Below are 20,152 nucleotides of genomic sequence, written 5' to 3'. Positions count from 1 at the left end.
CTGCATTCAAACCAGACTACTTGTGTTTGTATTTTTCCAGCATGGACTTATATCGCTCCAGGTTTTTTGGTTATTACTTAATCAAATTTGTAAAGCTATCCCATCTGCCTTAAATTTACTTTGCTTTGCAAGTACCCTTTTGGTAACCTTTACTTTAAAATTTATCTTAGTGTCACACCTATTGTTTTAATTGATGTAATATTGTTTAGCTCGCTACTTCAGGTGACTTCTGATGAAGTTAATTGAATGCCTTGGAAAATGCTATGTAGTGCAAATTTTGATTTCTTTTCCATGCTAGATTGTCCTCATCTGTGTAACCACTTCTGCTTTAGTTATGCTTTGTCTTAAAGTTTTCTGCCTACATCTGTTCTGCTCTTGCATTACGAGAATGTGTAAGAAAATTCATGTTTCTGAAGCAGCCTATGCTCATTTTTTGTTACCTATACATAAAGATTTTACCACGTTTGAGTTTTAGAAAACACAGTCAGTGACATCTGTAGTCATCGTGATCTACACTTAAAAGTTTCTTAAATGATGTAGTGTGTCATACTAAATTGCCTCTGTAAACTCCAACATAGTTCAAGTTGCAGTAGCAGATGTGTGTTGCCTGTAGTTGGGCTTGTGCCCAAAGTGGAAGTGAGTGGTTAAAGCCGTCCTGGGATTTTTGTCGAGTGTGTCATATATTTCATAATTGTCTGATTCAGACTTTCAGCACGGGATTAAGTATTCTTTAATTTACTGTGAGCACACCTTTTGGCTTTTGTGCAGGCGTTTTTATTTTTTTTTCATTAGAGTTCAGTTATTGTTTTCCTCAAGACTTAACTTATGTTCATTTACTGTTTTGTTTTGTTTTTTTAACAGGTCGTCTGAACAAGAATCGCCAAAGTGAGTTTTCTTTGAACTTTTCTACTATGGCATCTCTAGCTTTAAGATATATAATAAAATACATAACTTGAACTGATTTTTCAAAGTATTGGTATTGTATGGTTAGAAGACACAAATAAACATATAAACCAATGAAGATTGTAAAGATTTGTGGGGGGGAAAAAAAATATTTTTTTTCGACCAGGATGTGGAAATTCTTAAGTCCTAATACGCCCCTAGTCACTATTAACAAAAAAGTTGGTTAAAAACTGATGTAAAAGACTAATGATGCAAAAATCCACTGGCAGTTTTATCTGGTAACTCTTTATGTAGTGTCAGAAAGCATTAACTGAAAAAAATTGTCATATTTTTCTGATACTGTTATTTTTTTCTACACTGAAAAATCATTATGATCTCTAATCTCAACTTGTAAGTGAAATGTCTGCTGTTGGGTTTTTTGTTTGTTTTGTTTTTTCAGAACATTGCAATGTTCTGAAAAAACTCTTAGGATATATTTACATACAGTGTTCCTACTTGCTTACCATTGACCTCACAGGCATCATGACGCGTCCTGGAAGCTATCAGATAAAAACGACATCAGAAATATTACGGCAAGAATAAGTTTCCTTGATGGCATCTTTCAGAATGTTTGTGTTTGTTGCAGTCAGATTTCTATAAGCCGAGAAATAAGTGTTTGCATTATTAAAGTTGGCTGCAATGCGAGTCCTGTACATTAAAAGCCTAAGCTACGTTCCTCTATAGTGTAGTATTACTTCTTTTTTGACAGCTAGCAGTTGCTGCTGGAAACGGTTCAGAAAAGCTCACATACCTAGCTAGACTAGTACCAGGGCAGAGATGAATGTTTGAATTTACAAATTTCGGTGCCAGGGTTTACTTACATATACTTCTGCTACTTTAACCCTGTGAGAATTTGATGTTGCTTTTAGGGATAAACTGCCATAAACAACTAACAGCAGGTGTACTTCCAAGGATCAAATATGCTTCGTTGCAGTGCTGGGTTGTCAGTAGCAGCGCAGAGTATTCTTGCAAGAGGTACTGCCACTGAGCATGATGATCTGTCATGTAAGCGCAAGGTCTGTCTGCAGTTGGGTAATACAAGTAGCTAGGACTCAGTTTTTGCCATACGCAACACGGTTAGTGATATGAAACACTGTCTGAGCTACACCTGGGGTTTCCCCAGCACAGAGGTTTTCAAAGTGCGATGTAGTGTTTATAAAGACAGATCTGTTCATGCGTACGGTATCTGTGAGTTTGATCTAATTAAAGAAGGGGTTTAGTTGTATTAGACAGAGGTCTGCACTTCATCTTCTTCAGAAGAGGGCATGTAACGAAATGAATGTTTGAATTGTCCTGGAGCATGACCAGGCAATTTCGCCAATTCTAAGAATTTAGGTGTTTGTTTACTCACCCATTTATGTTATCCTTGAATTTTAAAATTCTTGACTGACTTAGCCAGGTCTGCACCCCCATTTAATTCTGGGTCCTTCATGGTTATAGCTGACTGGATGACAGAATATATTAACTGTCATTAAACCTTTCATTGTCACTATTTCTCTGACAATTTGCTGTGACTTTTCCGCAAAGCACCTTCTTGCGGAGGGATAAAATTGAGATGGCAGTCATGAGAGGGAGGAATGAAAAGTGCTTTGCAAGAATGAGAGTGGAATCATGGCAGAAGGTTTTCATGAGTAGGATTGGCAACTGAAGCGCCTTTTCCCTGGGATTCATCTCTCTTCCTGTTACTGTGATTTCCTGTACCACAGCAACAGTGCATTTCATGGATACATCCAAATACTATGATTTTGCTACTCTTGTTTTGTCCATTCTTCTGGATGTTTGCTGATCAAATTATAGGTTTAGATCATACTCCCAATCCTGTTACCCTGCACCTCAAGAAGTGGTTTTAAATCTAAAGTACAAAGTTTGCTTGCTGTTAACTGGGCCGTACGTTTGGATGTTTTGCTATTTAATTTAAAAATCTGGATAACAATACCTTTGTAATATTTATTTTTGTTTTTTAAATGAAGGAATGTATTGGGAAACAGTCCAACACGGAGTTCTCTGACCCGTACCTCACCTAAAGCCTTGGCTCAGTCTCCCAATGGAGTTGGTAACATTTCTGGCTCTTACGCGTTGGAAGGGGTCGATAAACAGTTCTTAGAAACATATGACAATATTACAAAAAGTAACTCGACAGAAGATTCCTGTCAGTACTACTGTGATAAGGTATGTCTGATTTCCTTCTTTTAAAGTCAAAACTAGTACTAAATGTAGCTTTGAACTGTAGATTAACAACCAACAAAAAGTGTGGTTATGTTCCATGATGAGCGTATTTTATGCAGTAATAACAATAAATCTTGCTTTACTATTCAGGCTTATCCAAGATTGTGTACAGTATGATAGGCAAGCCTGTCAACGACATTGATTTCCATAGTGTCCAGGTTTCCACAAGCATCACCAGGGGAAGTTCCTCGTGGAATGGGAATACTTAACTGATTAAATCTTATTCCTCCAAGGAAAGATCAGATAACTCAAGCTACTGTACGTCTTAATAGCAGGCACAATTCTGTGCTGGCTAGAGTAGCTCCTCCCAGCTGGCGCTATGGTAGTGGATCATTCCTCCCCTTTTTCCAGCCTGTTCCAGAGTGGTGCCAAACAGCCTCCAAACCTGCCTGTCCAGTAGCTGCTGCCAACTTTAATCCTTCTGACTGGTGGATCGCTTGCAAAGATACCAATGCCCTCATTTACAGGAGAAAAACTGGGGAAGAAGTAGTAACTTCATAGTCCTTAAAGCAGAATTGGTTCAAATGTGTAGTGCCTAATGTTTTTTCCTTCTAAGTCTCCTTTAGTAAAGACAAGACATCGAAAATTTTAAGAGGAGCTATCAATTGAGAAAGCTAAGATGAGAGTAACAGTGTTAGGACACAGCAAGCAGAGAACATATTCGCTGTTATGTGTGTTGCTATTTTCAAATCTAAAAGGTTACAATCGTGAGTATATTCTGTAACATTAGCTTCTTCCTATTTTAAATATGGATTTACATAGAGTATTCTTGGTCAGCACATCTAAATTTGGATGCACTATTTTCTAATTTGCTGCTATTTTCCTTTAAAAATTGGAAAAGTTTTGGTTTGGTTTTTTGTGTTGCAGAATGACCTAATTGAGGGAGATTTACTTTTGGTGCGTATCATACCAGATGAAGACGGGAAGTTTGGATTTAATCTAAAGGTAAAACAGTAATGTTTTAGTTATTTTTAAATGCTTTGTAGAGATGCTATGCTTTGACTCTGTGATTATTTTTCATTTTTAATGCAATGTTTTGGAGAAAGCAGTATATTCTACAGGCATTTCTTATGGACTGAGAGTTTTTATAAGTGGCAGCCTAATCCTTAAATGCTAAAACAACATTTACAGAAATAAGCCTCTGTTAGTTCTGTGGCTTTTAGTTGCATACGCTATGGACATGCCACATTTCCAAAGCAGATTGCCTGTTTGGCTGCTTAAATATGAACTTGGAAGTCTAATTTAAGACATCAACGTTTATACATTGGACCTCTGTATTATAAAACAAGTTAAATAGTTTGTACTATCCAAATGAATATATCTATTAAAAATAATATTGGAAAGGTGAAAATTAATTTATGAAGAAAATGGAAATTACTGTTGGTAATTGACGATTGTAAATTTTTTACATTCCCTCACTGAAATTCCATTTAAGCAGATAGAGTAGTGTAAAGTAGCCATAGTATCAAAATCAGGGCGGAGTTTGATCTTGGGCATTTATTGGCGGGGCAGTGATAGAACATCATGTAAAGAGAATAAGGGATACAGTTGTCTGGAGCTTTGATCCTACCCGATCCCTTGCAGGTTCATCACAACATCCAAGAACACTGTCCACCTTGCAGGTTCAAGTACTGAATTAGGCTTGCTTGAAGGGTAGGGTTATAATAAAAGCTGCATTTGATCTGTTTATTGCCTATTAAAATATATGGCCAAGCAAAGACTGAGTCTAGTTTACTGGAAATCAGTCCATTAAAAACATTAAAAACACCACGCCCTCCCCCCCCATTTACTGATGAAAATTCAGTCTTACTACCCCTGCCTGTAATGGCAGAGCATAAAGTTCATATAAAACCAAAAATAAGTGATTACTTGTTTTAAATACTGCTTATCCTTATTATAGTGATATACTTATGATTGTTATTACTTGCCATTCCTCTAGGGTGGTGTGGATCAAAAAATGCCATTAGTGGTATCAAGAATAACTCCAGGATCACCTGTAAGTAAATTCTTAAGACTTTTAATCCCTCCCTTTATTACTCCCTCCACCAGTCCCACAGGTCCATACACATAGGAACTGAGAAACCCATAAGCAGTATGAGAGAGCAGCTGAGCTATTCTCTTTAGAAATTGATTTGACCAGTAGTCTCTTAAACCACAGATGAAAAGATGTGGAAGCATTAGCCAAACAAGATACCAGTGGAAGGCATGTTTATTTCCCCCTGTCATCTCAAAAAGTGCGTCTTGAACTGGAAAATGTTTGATGAGGGGCAAGAGCAATGACTGAAGATATGGAACAGTGCTCATTAAAGAAGTGAGTAGTCTGGATCCCTGCAGCCTAGAAAAAAGATCTAGTGTAAGGGACATGTAGTAGAGATCTGCGAGATTAGGAGCACTGAGCACAGAGGATTCCAGTAGAAGAACTACAGGCTATCAAACTAAGGTAGTGAAAGTCGGATTCTTCATGCTTAGTGAAGTAGTTCTTCATGCATAAGATAGAGCTATGAAACTCCTTGGCAGAGGCTGCTGTAGTTAAAATAATTTTGCGGGCGATCAGGAGAGGACAAATAGTTGGGAGAAAAACCTGCAAGCAGTTACTGAATAGGCAAATGACAATAGGCTGAGGAAATCCTTCGGGCTAAAAATATTTGTAGGACGGGAAAGTACTTGTAGGGGACAAAGGGTGCAGAATATGTTTGCTCTATTCTTATGTTGCCATGGATTTTTTTTGCTTGTTGGAAATATTTATGGACTAGGTAGAACACTCATGAGAATCAGTACAGCCATTGAATTCGTCTGCTGAATTGTGAAATAATAGTAATGTAACATCTTGGTAATTTTTTAAATAAATAATTGGTGCATATATTTCTGAGGACATATGCTGTTCTGTCTCAAATTTTTTTTCACTCACCTTCTTCCAAAGTGTATTTCCCAACTCTTATAAAATAATTTCACTGCAAACTTGATAGGAAATGTTGCTGGGTTAATCCTAAAACTCTGATGCACTCTGTGTCTTGTAGACTCTTTGGAAATTTGATAACAGTCACAGGACTGATACCTACGTGTCATGATGTAAATCAAGCCAAACAAGATTGTCTGAGAAGTTGTTTTTGTCACATAGATGATTTGTGGCTTGACTTTTGCAGTGCATAGCACTCGTTTATGAACTACAATAATTATTGAAATAAAAGAGTAGTAGGAAATTATCAGTATTGGTCTGGTTTGATTTTTTTTTTTTCTCTTGGCCTGGAAAAGGACCAGTCTTCTAACTTACAGACTTCATTTAAGTGTCTCCAGTTAGTGGCATAGGCATAGATGCAAGTGGCCAGTTAGATCTCCAGCCTTAGTAGGAGACCAAGCTTGCCACCAAGCGAGCAAGTTATCAAGGGTCAGGGAATAAACTGGAAAAAGTTACCCAATACGGTATACTCAACAGTAGTTGTGTGATAGAAATCACATCGTGTTACAGCAAGAGGAAGAAAATAGACTTATTTTTAGACCATAGCAGTATTAACATTGATTACATTGTTTCCCATAAACTAAATTTCACCTGTTCTTGACTGTTTAATGAAATTAAGCTGATACTTGAAAGTTCAAGTTAAGCAGTCAATGGAATGCATTTTTACGTTATTTTAGCTCAATGATTCCTTTCCTTCATTGTATTTGCCTAGTATTTTAACTTGCTCTAGATTCACTTATTACCTTGTAAATTGTCCTCAGGGATGCTGTTTGGTAATATTATTTGCTAAGATTATTTCTCAGGTTTGTAGGTCACTTTTTCCCACTTTCCTACAAAAAGTACCATATTTTTTGTGGAGGAGGGGAAGCAAATCTACTCGCCAAGATAAGGCAGTATTTTCCCTTTCACATCCTAAAGTTCTTTTAAAAATCCCCCTCTAGTATAGGAGTAATCTAGTATGCTGGGAAGATTGTAGGACAGAGTAGCCAAAATTGTTGTAGGACAGCATGATATCTAAAGGACAACTGTTTATTGCATCTGTTGGGTTTTTTTTTTAACTAAAATCCTATACTGATTTTTTTTCACAAACATTATTAATGTCCTAAGGTGCTAAGGAAGTTGTCATGGTTTTATTTAACAGAACTTCTCATTGAAAAATTGTATGCATGCTTCTTGGAGCAATAACAAGGTGATTAGCATAAAATGAAACATTGGATGTGTCAATGGGACGGGAAGCCTTTAACGTAATTAATTGTCTGGAAAAGCTCAGTATCTGAAAAATCTACAAATTATGCTTACATAGAAGGAATTAATTCTCCTTCAAGATATATTTTATATAGTCAGATGATTCTAGTAAGAGAGTGGAGGCATTAACATGTCACATGATTAATAAAGTTTCTTTGAGCAAAGACATTAATCTCCTGTAATAAAGAATAATAGCCAGCAACCAGCCAAGAAATCTAAATTATAGACAAATATAGGAGATCAGAAACCATTCCCTCCATGTTCTTGTTGACTTTTTGACTCTGCTAGACTGACCTGATATGGTCTTTATGTCACTTATCTTTTAAAATAATTATATTTCAGAGAGAATAATTTTTATCTCAAACAATATTTCAGAGTGATTAAATCAATCATTCATAGTTGCATTCTTCAGTCTTGCCTTCGTAAATTGTAGAATATGTGGCAAGGGAGTCTTTTGGAGAGCTGTGAATACCTACTTAAATCAGTGTTAAAGAACACCATGGCTGTTCCTACTTAACATTCTTCTTCTGTTTACATTTGCCTTTTTTATTAATCATTGTCAATCTTCCCTATTCTTCATTATTTTCTTTCCTTATTTCTTTGGAAAAAGTTGTGGGAAACTATTCAATTTTAAAATTTTTAAGCAGCTTTTCTGCTTGGGATTTTTTCCTCTTGCATACATCTCTTATTCCCTTCTCCTTTATCTGTTTCATGGCACTAATACATGTCTTAAGTTTTCTTTCCTTTTATTTTATTCTGACACAAGTGGACCCCAATTTATTTTCTTTTTCATATCCTTGCCTCTTTTTTTTTATTCTGCATTTTTTTTCTTGTTGGCTCTTTCATTACTACTTTCCATCTCCTCCTACTTTTTACTAGGTAATATAGTACATCACTGATGAACTTGCTTTAGGAGCCATCAGTGCAAGGCATAACCAGGATCAGGTCCAATTAGAACATCTTGTTCACATTTTGGGGGTTGGTGATGTCTTTTTGATAGGGCTAATAATATTGGATGAATAAAGTTCAGGGAACCTGTACAGGCATTAAGGAAATGCAGGGAACAACTATGAATAGAGAATAACAGTAAAGGTCTGTCTCATATAACAAATGAAATGGAGTGTATATGTAATTATGTCACTCTTGTTTAGCTGTTTATTTCCTAGACAAAATAAAAATTAGGATAGCAATGAAAGTAAAATTGTTACACTACTTGACACTCAAAAGTTGTAGAATCCTGCACATTCATATTACAGAATCACAGAAGGCTGAAAGGGACCTGGAGGGTAATCTTGTCCAACCCCCTCTCCTCAAGGGTCACCTAGAGCAAGTTGCCCAGGACCATGTCCAGATGGCTTTTGAATACTCCAAGGTGGGAGACTCCACTATGTCTCTGGGCAGCCTGCTCCAGAGCTCAGTCACCCTCAGAGTAAAAAAGCACTTCCTGATGTTCACGTGGAGCCTCCTGTTTTAGTTTGTACCCATTGCCTCTTTGTCCTGTCACCGGGTGCCACCGAAGAGAGCCTGGCTGCATCTTCCCTTAAAGTATTGATATACGTCGACAAGATCCCACCCTGACCCTTCTCTTTCTATGCTAAACACTCTCAGCTCTCCTCCCTTAATCATCTTTGTAGCATCATCTTCATACACTGGTCATAGTTTGAATTGCTTTGCACTGGACTTAGAACAAGAGGTGTGACAGAAAAAAGCCAAACAATCTAAATTGTTGTGTCCAAGACAAGACATAACACAAGTTTTCATGTGTGATGGGGAAAACTTTGTTGTAGTGTTCTCTGCAGCACAGGTAGAAAGAATTTGTCACAAATACAGGGTACTTGAGCATCGTAGGTTGAATACTTACCCACACCTTCCTATTAAAACTTTCAGTGAATGAAGTGAGGAAGAATGTTCTCTATTTGTAGATATTGTTTCATATCCACCAAACAAGAATGTGATAAATAACAAAAATATGAAATGTCTATGGATTTCTTTAAATTTTAAAAAATGCATGCCTGGGGAATGTCATGTTATTTAAATTACATTCATCGAAGTAATGTTTGGACTTCTCAGTATTCAGTGCATAAAAACTGAAGGGCGTTATCTCATGTGCCCAAAACACTTTTTCCAGAAATTCATTTGCAAATGGCTATAACCAGTGTTTGTTGAGGCTTGGAGTCTGAAATCTGATTTTTAAGACCAATCTGATGATGGCTGTTTGATAAATACGAATTCTTTTTATGGCTATCAATATGCTGTTTGAACTGTTTCTCATCTTCATTGAGGGGCTTTGAAGCAAGAAAGACAGCTTTAGATCTGAACCTTCTGATAGAACTTCTGATACAGAAGATGGAACCTTGTCAGGAGAACTCTGAAGTCTTTGCTTACGTGATGAACTTAATATCCTGATGTATTCCTGCTTATATGACTGGATGCAATGACATTAATGTGTTTCTTTGGTCTTGAAACAGGCTGATAAATGCATTCCAAAACTGAATGAAGGTGATCAGATAGTATTAATTAATGGCCGAGATATCTCAGAGCACACGCATGACCAGGTGGTCATGTTCATAAAAGCCAGCAGAGAATCTCACACAAGAGAGCTTGCACTTTTGGTCAGACGGAAAGGTAACTGGGCTAATTTTATTCACTTCTAATGTTTTTGAGACTGTTGCTCTTATGCTTGGTGTTATACCCTCTTCTGTTTACATAAATGTGTTCTCAGTGCACTGGGAATAGGTCTGTGCTAAAAAGTAGATCTCCCTGCATTTGAACTAGTCGTACAAATAGTTTTAACTATGTAAGTTCTTACCACTGCAACAAAGAATACATTGAGTTAGAATTTCTTAATTTTTAAGTCTAAAAATCTATAAGAACATATAGTCCCTTGAAAAAGTGTTTTTTGTTTGTTTGGGTTTTTTGTAAATATAGCATAATTTCACAAATCCCCAGTTGCGGGTTTGCAAATACCCATGGGTGGTTCCTCAGCACAATTATACAATGAAAGAAGTCAAGTAAACTTCTTTTGGGTTTCGGTTTGGTTTTTTTCTTTTCTTTTCATTCTTAGAGTAGACATTTTGTGACAATACTGAGCTTAACCCGTGTTGACTACTTGCTCAGCTGCTGCCAGCAAACAGAAGACAATCTCTGAAATATGCAGGGTCTTAAGCCTGTATATTTAAAATTTGGGGAACCCATCCAGCTCAGTTTTGCTTGCTCCATATTTAAATACATGCAGATCCCAAGAGCTTCTAGTTTATTATTTGCTTTCCTTAAGAGCTCTGATAAGGTCTTAACGCACACGATTATGGAAGGGCTTTGCACAGAGTTTCTGATTACATTAAAACTGAAAAATCTGAAGGGATTGTGCATCACTGGGAAACAGGAGGGAATAAAACTGCCTAAATGATACGTACTTCTGTAGCATTTGCTTTATTTAAAATTTTTTGTGTTTCTAGGAATACAGATGTGCTCTTGGTCTTGTTTTCCCTAAACAGTCCTGCACCTATTATAGAGCCAGCAGAAAGGACTATAATGCAGCATTTAGTCTTCCCTTAACTTTTCCAATCCCCTTCCTACTTGCAGATAAGAGAAGTCTGCTCTTAGCTAAAGATAACCAGTGGCCCCATGCCAGTCATTTATATAGGCATGAGTATGAACAGGTCCCCATTTTCTGAAGTTTGGCCATTCTGATGACTGCAGAGAATAACCACTGGTGAACACGCTTGGTGATACAATAGCAGTTATAGAGACAGAACTGCTGTGTAGATTAATTCATTAATGTCTGTCGTGTTTGTCAACATGTTAGCAAACAATGTCATAGAAGACTGACTAATAATTTTTTTTTGTAGTTTATTGAGTTAGTGCCTTCAACGTTAGCATAAGAAATTGCAAAAGGTAATTCAGTTGCTCCTCTAATGGCAAGGTGAATGGCAATGGTACAATGTGAGTATGTTTGTGTTCATTTCGCTGTTGAGGGTCCAAACTTATGTAAACTTCTTACAGAGATATTCCATTAATCATGGTCTAAACTTATTTTAGGCAATGCTCATTTGTATTTTACCATGGTGGATGTCCATTCTGTAGGACAAAGTTGCAGGAAAACACTTTGGGCTTCGAAGTCAAGATCTTTGCTTTCATAGATAGGCACCTTGAGGAGTTACGTTTTCTGAAAGGTCGTAAGGACATTTTAGTCTTAGTAGTTTCCACAGTAATATAGTATATAAAGAAATGCAGTTAAATGTATTGCTGTTTGCTTTCCTGAGGCCCTGTCTTTGCAGGCTTTGTTGTTCTTGCAAGCTGGTAAATTTTAATATGTGTTGAAAACACATTAATACTGTATGTAACCAATTTTAATTTTCAATACATCTTTCAGTGGTTAAACAGTTTGTGGAGCCTAAATCAGAAGACGAAGCTGATTCCCACAATCTCCCAGAATCTCTTCTTCCTATCTGTTCTGATTATGGTGGTGATACACTGGAGGAGTCTATGGAGCAGCTAAGGAAAGGGCTGGAAAGTGGGTCAGTCCTTATTCAGTTTGAGGTAGGTAACACTCAGCTCTCAAATGCCATTAGTATAGACCAATAGCTGTGACCAGCAAGTACTATAAGAGCTTAATTAACTGGAAATCGCATTGCTTCCATTCAGTCTTATCTCAAGAGAGCAAGAATATGACTTGCCCAGCAGTTTTACCCTTCACTACTTATTATAGGGAAGAATTAGTTGTCGGTCTTGCATAAAACATCATCTGGTGAGAAAAATGTGTTTTAATGAATATGTTTTTAGCTTAAGTACCCAAAGCTCACTAAATTAATATTTTCTTCTTAATTATTTTGTTGTGTAGAATAGTGAGGTTTTGACAGAGGTCAGTCTTGTACTTTGTTTCTTTTTATGTGTCACTCGGTGACACTTCTAAAACATCTTTTATACCTTAAGTTAGGGTTTCAGGTTCTCTCTTGCGGCCTTCTTTCACAGAATAGCAGGAGCAACTTGACGATTTGTCATTATCTGCTCTTAGAGGTTGATTTGAAAGTGTTGGAGTGTTTATTTCCATTTCCAGGACATTTGTAATGTCCAGTTCTGTGGTGTTTCTCCCTGCTGATCTAAAACATTGATGGTTACTTCTTGGGCAGATTACCTCATAGGTGAGATTCCCCTGTATACAGGATGAAACTTAGAAAATTGCTGTGTAGATTAATGAATTAATGTTTGTCATGTTCTTCAGTGTGTTAGCAAGAAATGTCATAGAAAACTGACTAATAAAATGTTTTTATAGTTTATTAAATTAGTTCCTTCAGTGTTAGTGTAAGAAATTCCCAAAAATAATTTATCTGCTTCTCAAGTGGCAAGGGAGTAGTACAGTGTATGCATGTTTGTGTTTGTTTTGCTTTTATGGATCTAAATATTTGTAGTAACTGTGGAGAAACCCTGGTTATTATGACTTTCAAATTTCACATTGAGTTCTGGAGTAACCCTTTCTGATGCTGAAAACTGTAGAACAGCAATACGATTTTTCCCCATTTTGATATTTTTCCTTTCCTGGTTTTTCAAATGCCGTAAGATTTAACGGTGGTGGCTGAAGAGTTGTGGTATTGCTTATTGCATAACCACTACTTTTTATGAGGTTTGCTTTGTTTCCAACGTTTCTGAGAGTTAAGATTCCCCTTTTTTTTTAATGAATTGTAGACTAAGGTTCATAGCTGCTTTCCAAAATCCACAGCACTGGTTGCGATGCAGCAATAGTAATGAGTCTGTTGGCCATTGAAACAGTAACTCAAAAGATATGAACTAACCTTTCAATGCTTTGTTAATCATCAAAGTTGCTGACTAAATTTGTGCACAACCTGTAATAATCTTTATAGGATATTTGATCTTTTATGACTCCTCCTGACAGCATTTATAGAATGATAGTACTGATGTTACCAAAAAAGCACAAAACCTTTCTGAAATCTAATAAACTAGGGGACAGCTTTGTTTGAGTTCATTGTGTAGTGATCTCATGTTAAGAGATAACTGCAGTGTCACCTCATCAGCTTTGGTGGCTCTCAAACCCTCCATTCACATTACTAAAACAGTAAATAATTAGCCAGTAAACTATGAATAATCAAGTTTTTCCAAAATATCTTCCTCCACTTCGGCAGAATTATAAGAAGTCTGTCAATGGCAAATGACTTTTTGCCAGGCAACAATAATGAAGCTCCAGAATTGTTACTTAATATTGAATTATTCTTTCCTGGCTCCGCAAAAAAAAGTAGAAATCACAACTTGGCTCTAGTAAAAATGGAACTTGAGTTATAACTGATAGAACCTGTTTGGTTGTTACATATATTGTCAAGTTCTCTTCTCATGTGGCTTGTTTATGGTGTTCAAGTTGAAAAACATGGTGAGCTGTGACACCAAGTCTTAGGGTTCAGTAACCTACGGCAGAATAAGCTTTTTGTGTATTGTTCCTTTTCTCTCAACCAACTTAGAGGATTTTAGCCTCCTATTTTTTTCATTCCATTTTATGTGTGGAACCATATTCTAAATGTTCCATTGTATGTGTTGAACCATACTCTAAATGTTCATTAAACATGTAAGTTATAATGAGCTCTCTGGTAAATGTTCAGTGAAGTATATAAAACTTCGGCGTAGCCATGTTAATAACCCAGTTTTAAGTTGCTTTCATGTATATTTAGTACATAAAAATTGCATTTCTTGATGTTGTTGTTGATATGTTTTTCACCCCTCCGTACCTTGTATTGTTTTGTACAATGCATGTAATGCATTTTGACCTTAAAATTTGGTTTTGGTTATATACTTGTATGCCTACGTTTACTCAAGATAAAGTTCGCAAGATAGGGGTTAGCCCAAAAGAAGGAGAGTCACATGTTAAGAGATTGTGATGCATTGAAGCTTTGTTTTTTCAGGTAATTGCAGGGTTGAATGTGACGGCTTTAGTCCAGAGAACAGAAGCTTGTTTGAATCTTTTGTATTACAGTTGATTCCAGAAAATATCGGTCTGCAGCTTTTTTTTTTCTTCTGATGTCTTTTATTGCTCACTTCTTCCACCTTCAACCTCTGATTGCCTTCTGGCACACAGTTTTATAAGGAAAAGGCAACCTTGCAGGGAAACAGTTTGTATCAATGACTCTTACACTTGCTGTCTTTTTTCCTAGAAATTCTTCTAGAGATGATGATGGGCTAGTAGTAATAGAAATTCTTGTCATGTTAAAAAATATAAAAATCTCTCAAGTGAATTTTGCAGATGGTTAGGAGAAAGATTAAAGAAAGTAACTTACGATTTTTCTTTTCAGTCTGTGTGTTTTCATGTGAATCTACTTAGTGTGTGTATAGCATAATCACATCCCTCAAAATCCTACCATTTTTAATTCTGTCTTGCAGCAACTTTATAGAAAGAAACCAGGATTGGCTGTTACATGTGCAAAGGTACCTCAGAATATGGACAAGAACAGATACAAAGATGTTCTACCATGTGAGTATTAAGTACAGACTTTCTGCCAATTTTGCTTTATCCTCTAAACGATAGCTTATAAAACTGTTGTATTGAACTTCTTGATTAAAGATTTCATTATATACCCAAAGTCATATAATTGTTCGTTTTATTTTCTAAATGGTTATCTATTTTGGTTTCTATCTGCTGTTTGTGTCTGCAGTTCCTCAGGTTTTTGACTTAATAGAAGGGAAGTACGCCCTTTAATTGCTAATTTGATTCCCTCTTCATTTTTTTTATGTGCAGATGATGCCACAAGGATAATATTGCAAGGAGATGAAGATTACATTAATGCGAATTACGTGAATGTAAGTCATACAGAAACCTGCATTTGGCCACTTTCTGTATTACAATAGCAGACTAAATTTAGCCTTTTTAAGAAATAAGGCGGTTTCGATTTTTATTTTTGGGATTTGTAAGCATAAAAGATGTGAAGATTCATAATGTAAAAGATGAAGTGTCTCTTGTGAAACAAATGGCCGTCTTGATACACAGTAGATGCAAGCATGTGGTATACACTGTGATATGTGCAGGCTCTTTAACCAGTAAAAATTCTTTTACCTTTCCATATACTGCAAATGCTGAGGTCGTCTCCTGTAGCTTAAAACTAAGCCCTTGTTCCTCTAGAACCACTTACGGCCTACCAACTGTGCTATGTCGGGTCCAGAAAATAAAGCAGGGCCCTGATTGCCCTAATCATATGTGTAGGCTGGGAGACAGGGAGAAGAGGGACAAGTATATATACGTTTGCGTCAGATACTTAAGCTAAACACCTAAATCACAGAATTAACTATTAACTTACTGTGTCCAGCATCAGGCAATAATCAGCTTTTCCTGGTGTATTTTTGGTATACCTTGCCATTATTTCTTACTAAATATTAAAGAAAATTTGGAAAGCTTTGCAGCTTCAAGTTTTCAAGTACATTTTCACTATTAATCATCTCTTCCTAGTTCAGCATGAAGGACTGTAGTATCTATAGTACACATCTGATTTAATTTAAACATTTAAAGATTTTTCACATGATAAATTGTGATCTTGATTGTCTTATTACTCAGCTTGCTGCCTTAATATTCCCTCAACTCTGTTTGAATGAAATGCTGAATTAAAGAAAAATAGTACTTCAGTAGTGAGAGCAAACTTCACATGGGATTTTTCTTTCTCTTTATAGATGGAAATTCCTTCTGTGGGCATTGTGAACAGGTACATTGCTACTCAGGGTCCTCTTCCACACACATGTGCACACTTCTGGCAAGTAGTCTGGGATCACAAGTTGTCACTGATCATCATGCTAACAACTCTTACTGAACGAGGACGGGTAAGTGTTCAGGTTCTTTGTATGCTGAAGAAATGTACTGTGCCTTTAAACTTTTTTCCTGTTGTTATGATTAAATAACCCTAAAATAGGCCAGCTTATTCTGTTGAATCATTTCTCTGAAGGCCAGGCTTTCTGAATTGCTTAGAGGAACAGATACTCTGCAACTTTTTTTGTTATGCTTCTTTGAGACAAACCAGCTGTCTGATAAACAAATGACTCAAATGGATTCTGTTTTGCTGATCAGCCAGGTACTATGTGCTGTCATTTCCGCACACCCCCCCCCTCCCCGCCCCGGCCCCCGAGAGTTGGGCTCCATGTGGCACTTGCTCTCCTGATGATTAAGCAGACATCTGGAAGCATTGAGCAGGTTGAGCAAAACTTGCAGTCTGGCTTCAAACAAGAGTCTGCCATTGCAGTATTTTCTAGTTTTAGTATGCTGGTGGTCAGAATTTAACCTACTTACTTTTATATATGTCATAGGTTCTTTCCTAGAATAGCTCTGATAATTCTTTTAAATCTGTTTAAATAACTTCTAGCACTCCGTTAATTTCATAATAATACACTGAAAATTAAAGCAGTATCTGGTGTATTCTGTTGTTCTTTGATTAAATGTATCCTTTGTAGTTTTAAAGATGAAGTTTTTAGATTTTTAATGTACATACAGGGATTGTTTTTGAAGTTTTAGAAACTGAAAACTGAACAGTTTCTTTTAAGAGGTAGAGGTGATGATGACTCTTGTATACCTTCAGTGTAGCATAAAATGCTCTCTTCGTAGCTTCCTGCTTTTTTTTCCTTCTATTGAGGAGAAACGCAGGTTAGTACTAGTCTGTACTTTGCCCAGTGAGTTGGAGCCTTCAAGTAGATTTGTCACTACCTTCTGACCATTCTGCTGGTACCTTAATACACCAGACACTTTTTCTAAGTTTTGTTTACTTTCAGAGATGATTTGTGTTTGCCCAGTTTGTGGGTGAATTTTCAGGGATAGAGAAAGATGTGTGTTCTTGCAGAGGATCCTCATTGCCATACGTCAAACCTTTTCCCAAACCCTGGAGATTTTACATTCTAGAATATCTGTTTTCAATGGTGTTAAGATTTGTACTGTATGATAAAAAACTTTTTTTTTCCCCAGTAATGTTCCTTTTTTAGAACAGTTCCGATAAGTTATTTTGTCTTAAATTTAAAGGGGAAAGTATTACAGATAAGCTACTACAGTAAAAATTTCAGGCATAATGGTTAAAATTTGGATTTCAAGCCATTAAAAATTGAGCCCTAAGAAAGGTAGAATTAAGAAATTTTGACATTTCAAAATTTCCAGCTCTTGCCATTCTGTATTAGTTTAAAAAGAAGTTATAGACAAAAAAAGTTATAGGTGGCACAGGCAACGTTCGTAAGTTGATAGAGAGTCCAAATTAACTAAAGCTGAAATATAAATATGAGAATATCAATTTGATTTCTTTTGGAGCTAGTAACTGTTATTAAAATGTATAGGCTGTGAAGAGAACAACTGTAGCTCAGCTGTTGTGGTCACACATAATTAAGTAAAGTTTTCGGTGCAGTGTCTGGGGAGTTGTGTCAAGATTGTTTTTTATGAATCCCATGGATTTTCTTATAGCGCAGTTGGACTTTTTCTTTAATATGCCTTTCTCATATGTCCAGTGGAATGGTACTTGGAAACTACTTGGTTTATATTTGTCACATGATGGCAATTATTTACAAGATTAGAGTTGCAGGAGTGGAAGATGAGAATATTTAATTACTGGGATGAAACATTTAAACCTTTATGTTGATGGGCAAACTTGAGCTCTCTTCAGTGTCTCACTGAAATGCTTTTCCAATTTCAGTCTATTCCACAATGTTCCACCTTCGGTTAGGTGGGAAATGAGGTAGTAAACTTTCTGTCATTAGCACTGCTCTAAGTTTACCTTTTAAATTGAGGAATAGATATTGGCATTAGGATTACTTCCACAAAAGTTACATGTATGCTGTCTAGATGTACCTATCTTATCTGCCTTTAGAAGGTGAACCAGAAAAAGGAGGACTCTATAATTTCAGCAATAGAGTGGTAGGGATCTGAAGATCGGGCTCTTACTATCATCAGTGGAAGACAAGAGAGAAAATGGTTCTTTATGGTTGTATGCAGAATAAATCTATTTTCTTTTAGAGAAGATAGGGTATTTCATAGGTTTAATTTTAATATTGTATTGCACTTCAGCTCTCACTTGTATTTTGGGGTACCCCAAATCGCATGTACAGCAGGTGCATTCGCATACCTGTATGACTTTGCATGTCACATGTTGGTAGACTTGAAGGTTAAGCCATTATGGCCTTGCATGAAAGCTGTGTGAGGCAGAGGGCAAATTATACTTTCCTGCATCAATAAGAATGTTTCTGGGCTTTTGTTTATTACTTTAGCATTTAGATACAATTAGTCATTTAAGAGAAGATTTCTGTCCTCAGTCTTGCATCTGGCATAGAAAAGAAATATATGTCTCTTTGACAAATGACATTCACATGAACTAAAGTTCACACTACTTTTTGCACTCCAGCATGATCTTGCTTCAAGATCTAAGAATAACTCAGGTTTGAAGGGACTTGTGGAGATATCTGGTCCACTCCTCTCTGCTCAAAGCCGGGGCAACTTTGAACTTCATACAGGTTGCACAATGTCATGTCAGTTAAGTTTTGATTATTTCCATGGATGGTGATTCCACAGCCTCATAAGGCATCTTGTTTCTTTCGTTGACCATCATCACAGAAATTTTTTGCCAACATCTAATAAGAATTTCCCTTTTTGCATCTTTTTTTTTCAGTCACATCTTGTCCTTTCATTGTTCGTTTTCCAGAAGAGTGTGGTTCTGTCTTTGCTATAACCTGCTATTACGTGGCTGAAGTTATTATAAATTCACCCCCTACACTTTTCTTAAGGTGGAATAAATCCATCTGTTTCTCCTCCTACGTATGCCTTGAGAAGTCATTTTAGGAATAGCAGATAAGTACCAGAGAGAATGCATCTTGCATCCAATTTACCTGAATTTTTATTATAAATGACTAAAATAAAAGTTTATAGATAATTAGCCTATTTTGTCATCGTATTTTCCAGTTTGGATGTAAATGCCTCACCAACAAACCAAAATATATTTTATACCACTCCTTGAATTCCCTGAATGATAGTATAGGAGGGGAGGCTGGAAACAGAAGTGCTTGTATACAGTCTTGATGTGTGCTTCATTTTCTTTACAGACCAAATGTCATCAGTATTGGCCTGATCCACCAGATGTAATGGAATATGGCAGCTTTCGTGTCAGATGCCACTCTGAAGATTGTACGATTGCTTATGTTGTTAGAGAAATGGTCATTACAAATGTTGAGGTAAATGCTCGTTATCATTAATCATCCCCAAGCAAACATGGATGGACAGGTAGATATAGACTCTGTGTCTGAGCATGTACATCTCTGTGAATATACAAGTGTGTATATATATATGTACACACATTTTAATAAAAAGAATATGTATATAGTATATGAATCGCATAGTATAATTTCTTTAGAGCTTCTTCAAAACCATCCTTTTTGAAGTTCTGTAATTCATTATGCTGACCAGGTACTGTAATAAGCTTCACAAAGATGTTTAGTGGTTTTCTGTAAACGGTTTTGCAGTCACTGATTCTTCACAAGTATTTTGATTTTTTTAATGAGAGTTTTTTCTAAGTAACTGCTCTTTCAAGGATGAAATATGGGGCACTTGATTAATGGCACATGCAGTTAGAACAGCTAAGAAAAAAAGTGAGTCGTAGTAGTGTTGTTTGGAGACAAGATGCAGGATCTCACCAGCACCTTTTCATCATCTTTAGTCAGACTTTAAAAAAGAAAAAAAAATACTTATATATCTCAATTGAAACATGCTCAATTTATGTAAGGTACTTACATTCCTTAGCTGTTAATGCTTTATGTTAATGGAAGGATTACAAAGCAAAGTTA

At 36.4% G+C, this 20,152-nt stretch overlaps 1 protein-coding gene across 3 annotated transcripts in view; it reads left to right on the top strand.

Annotated features, from left to right (window-relative positions):
• Window positions 1–20,152, top strand: part of PTPN3 (protein tyrosine phosphatase non-receptor type 3) — a 138,150-nt gene that overhangs the window by 96,303 nt on the left and 21,695 nt on the right. For all 3 annotated transcript variants that reach the window (XM_063326278.1, XM_063326277.1, XM_063326279.1), the window contains 10 exons: window positions 862–885; window positions 2,913–3,111; window positions 4,036–4,113; window positions 5,108–5,164; window positions 9,838–9,994; window positions 11,742–11,908; window positions 14,750–14,840; window positions 15,105–15,166; window positions 16,028–16,174; window positions 19,415–19,543. In XM_063326278.1, coding sequence (XP_063182348.1) covers window positions 862–885; window positions 2,913–3,111; window positions 4,036–4,113; window positions 5,108–5,164; window positions 9,838–9,994; window positions 11,742–11,908; window positions 14,750–14,840; window positions 15,105–15,166; window positions 16,028–16,174; window positions 19,415–19,543 — 1,111 coding nt within the window. The remainder of the gene's footprint in view (window positions 1–861; window positions 886–2,912; window positions 3,112–4,035; window positions 4,114–5,107; window positions 5,165–9,837; window positions 9,995–11,741; window positions 11,909–14,749; window positions 14,841–15,104; window positions 15,167–16,027; window positions 16,175–19,414; window positions 19,544–20,152) is intronic.

This window comes from Chroicocephalus ridibundus, chromosome 2, assembly GCF_963924245.1.
Source record: "Chroicocephalus ridibundus chromosome 2, bChrRid1.1, whole genome shotgun sequence".
Lineage (NCBI taxonomy): Eukaryota > Metazoa > Chordata > Aves > Charadriiformes > Laridae > Chroicocephalus > Chroicocephalus ridibundus.
The sequence above is the reverse complement of the archived record's forward strand: the minus strand, read 5'-3'. Positions and strand labels throughout refer to the sequence as shown.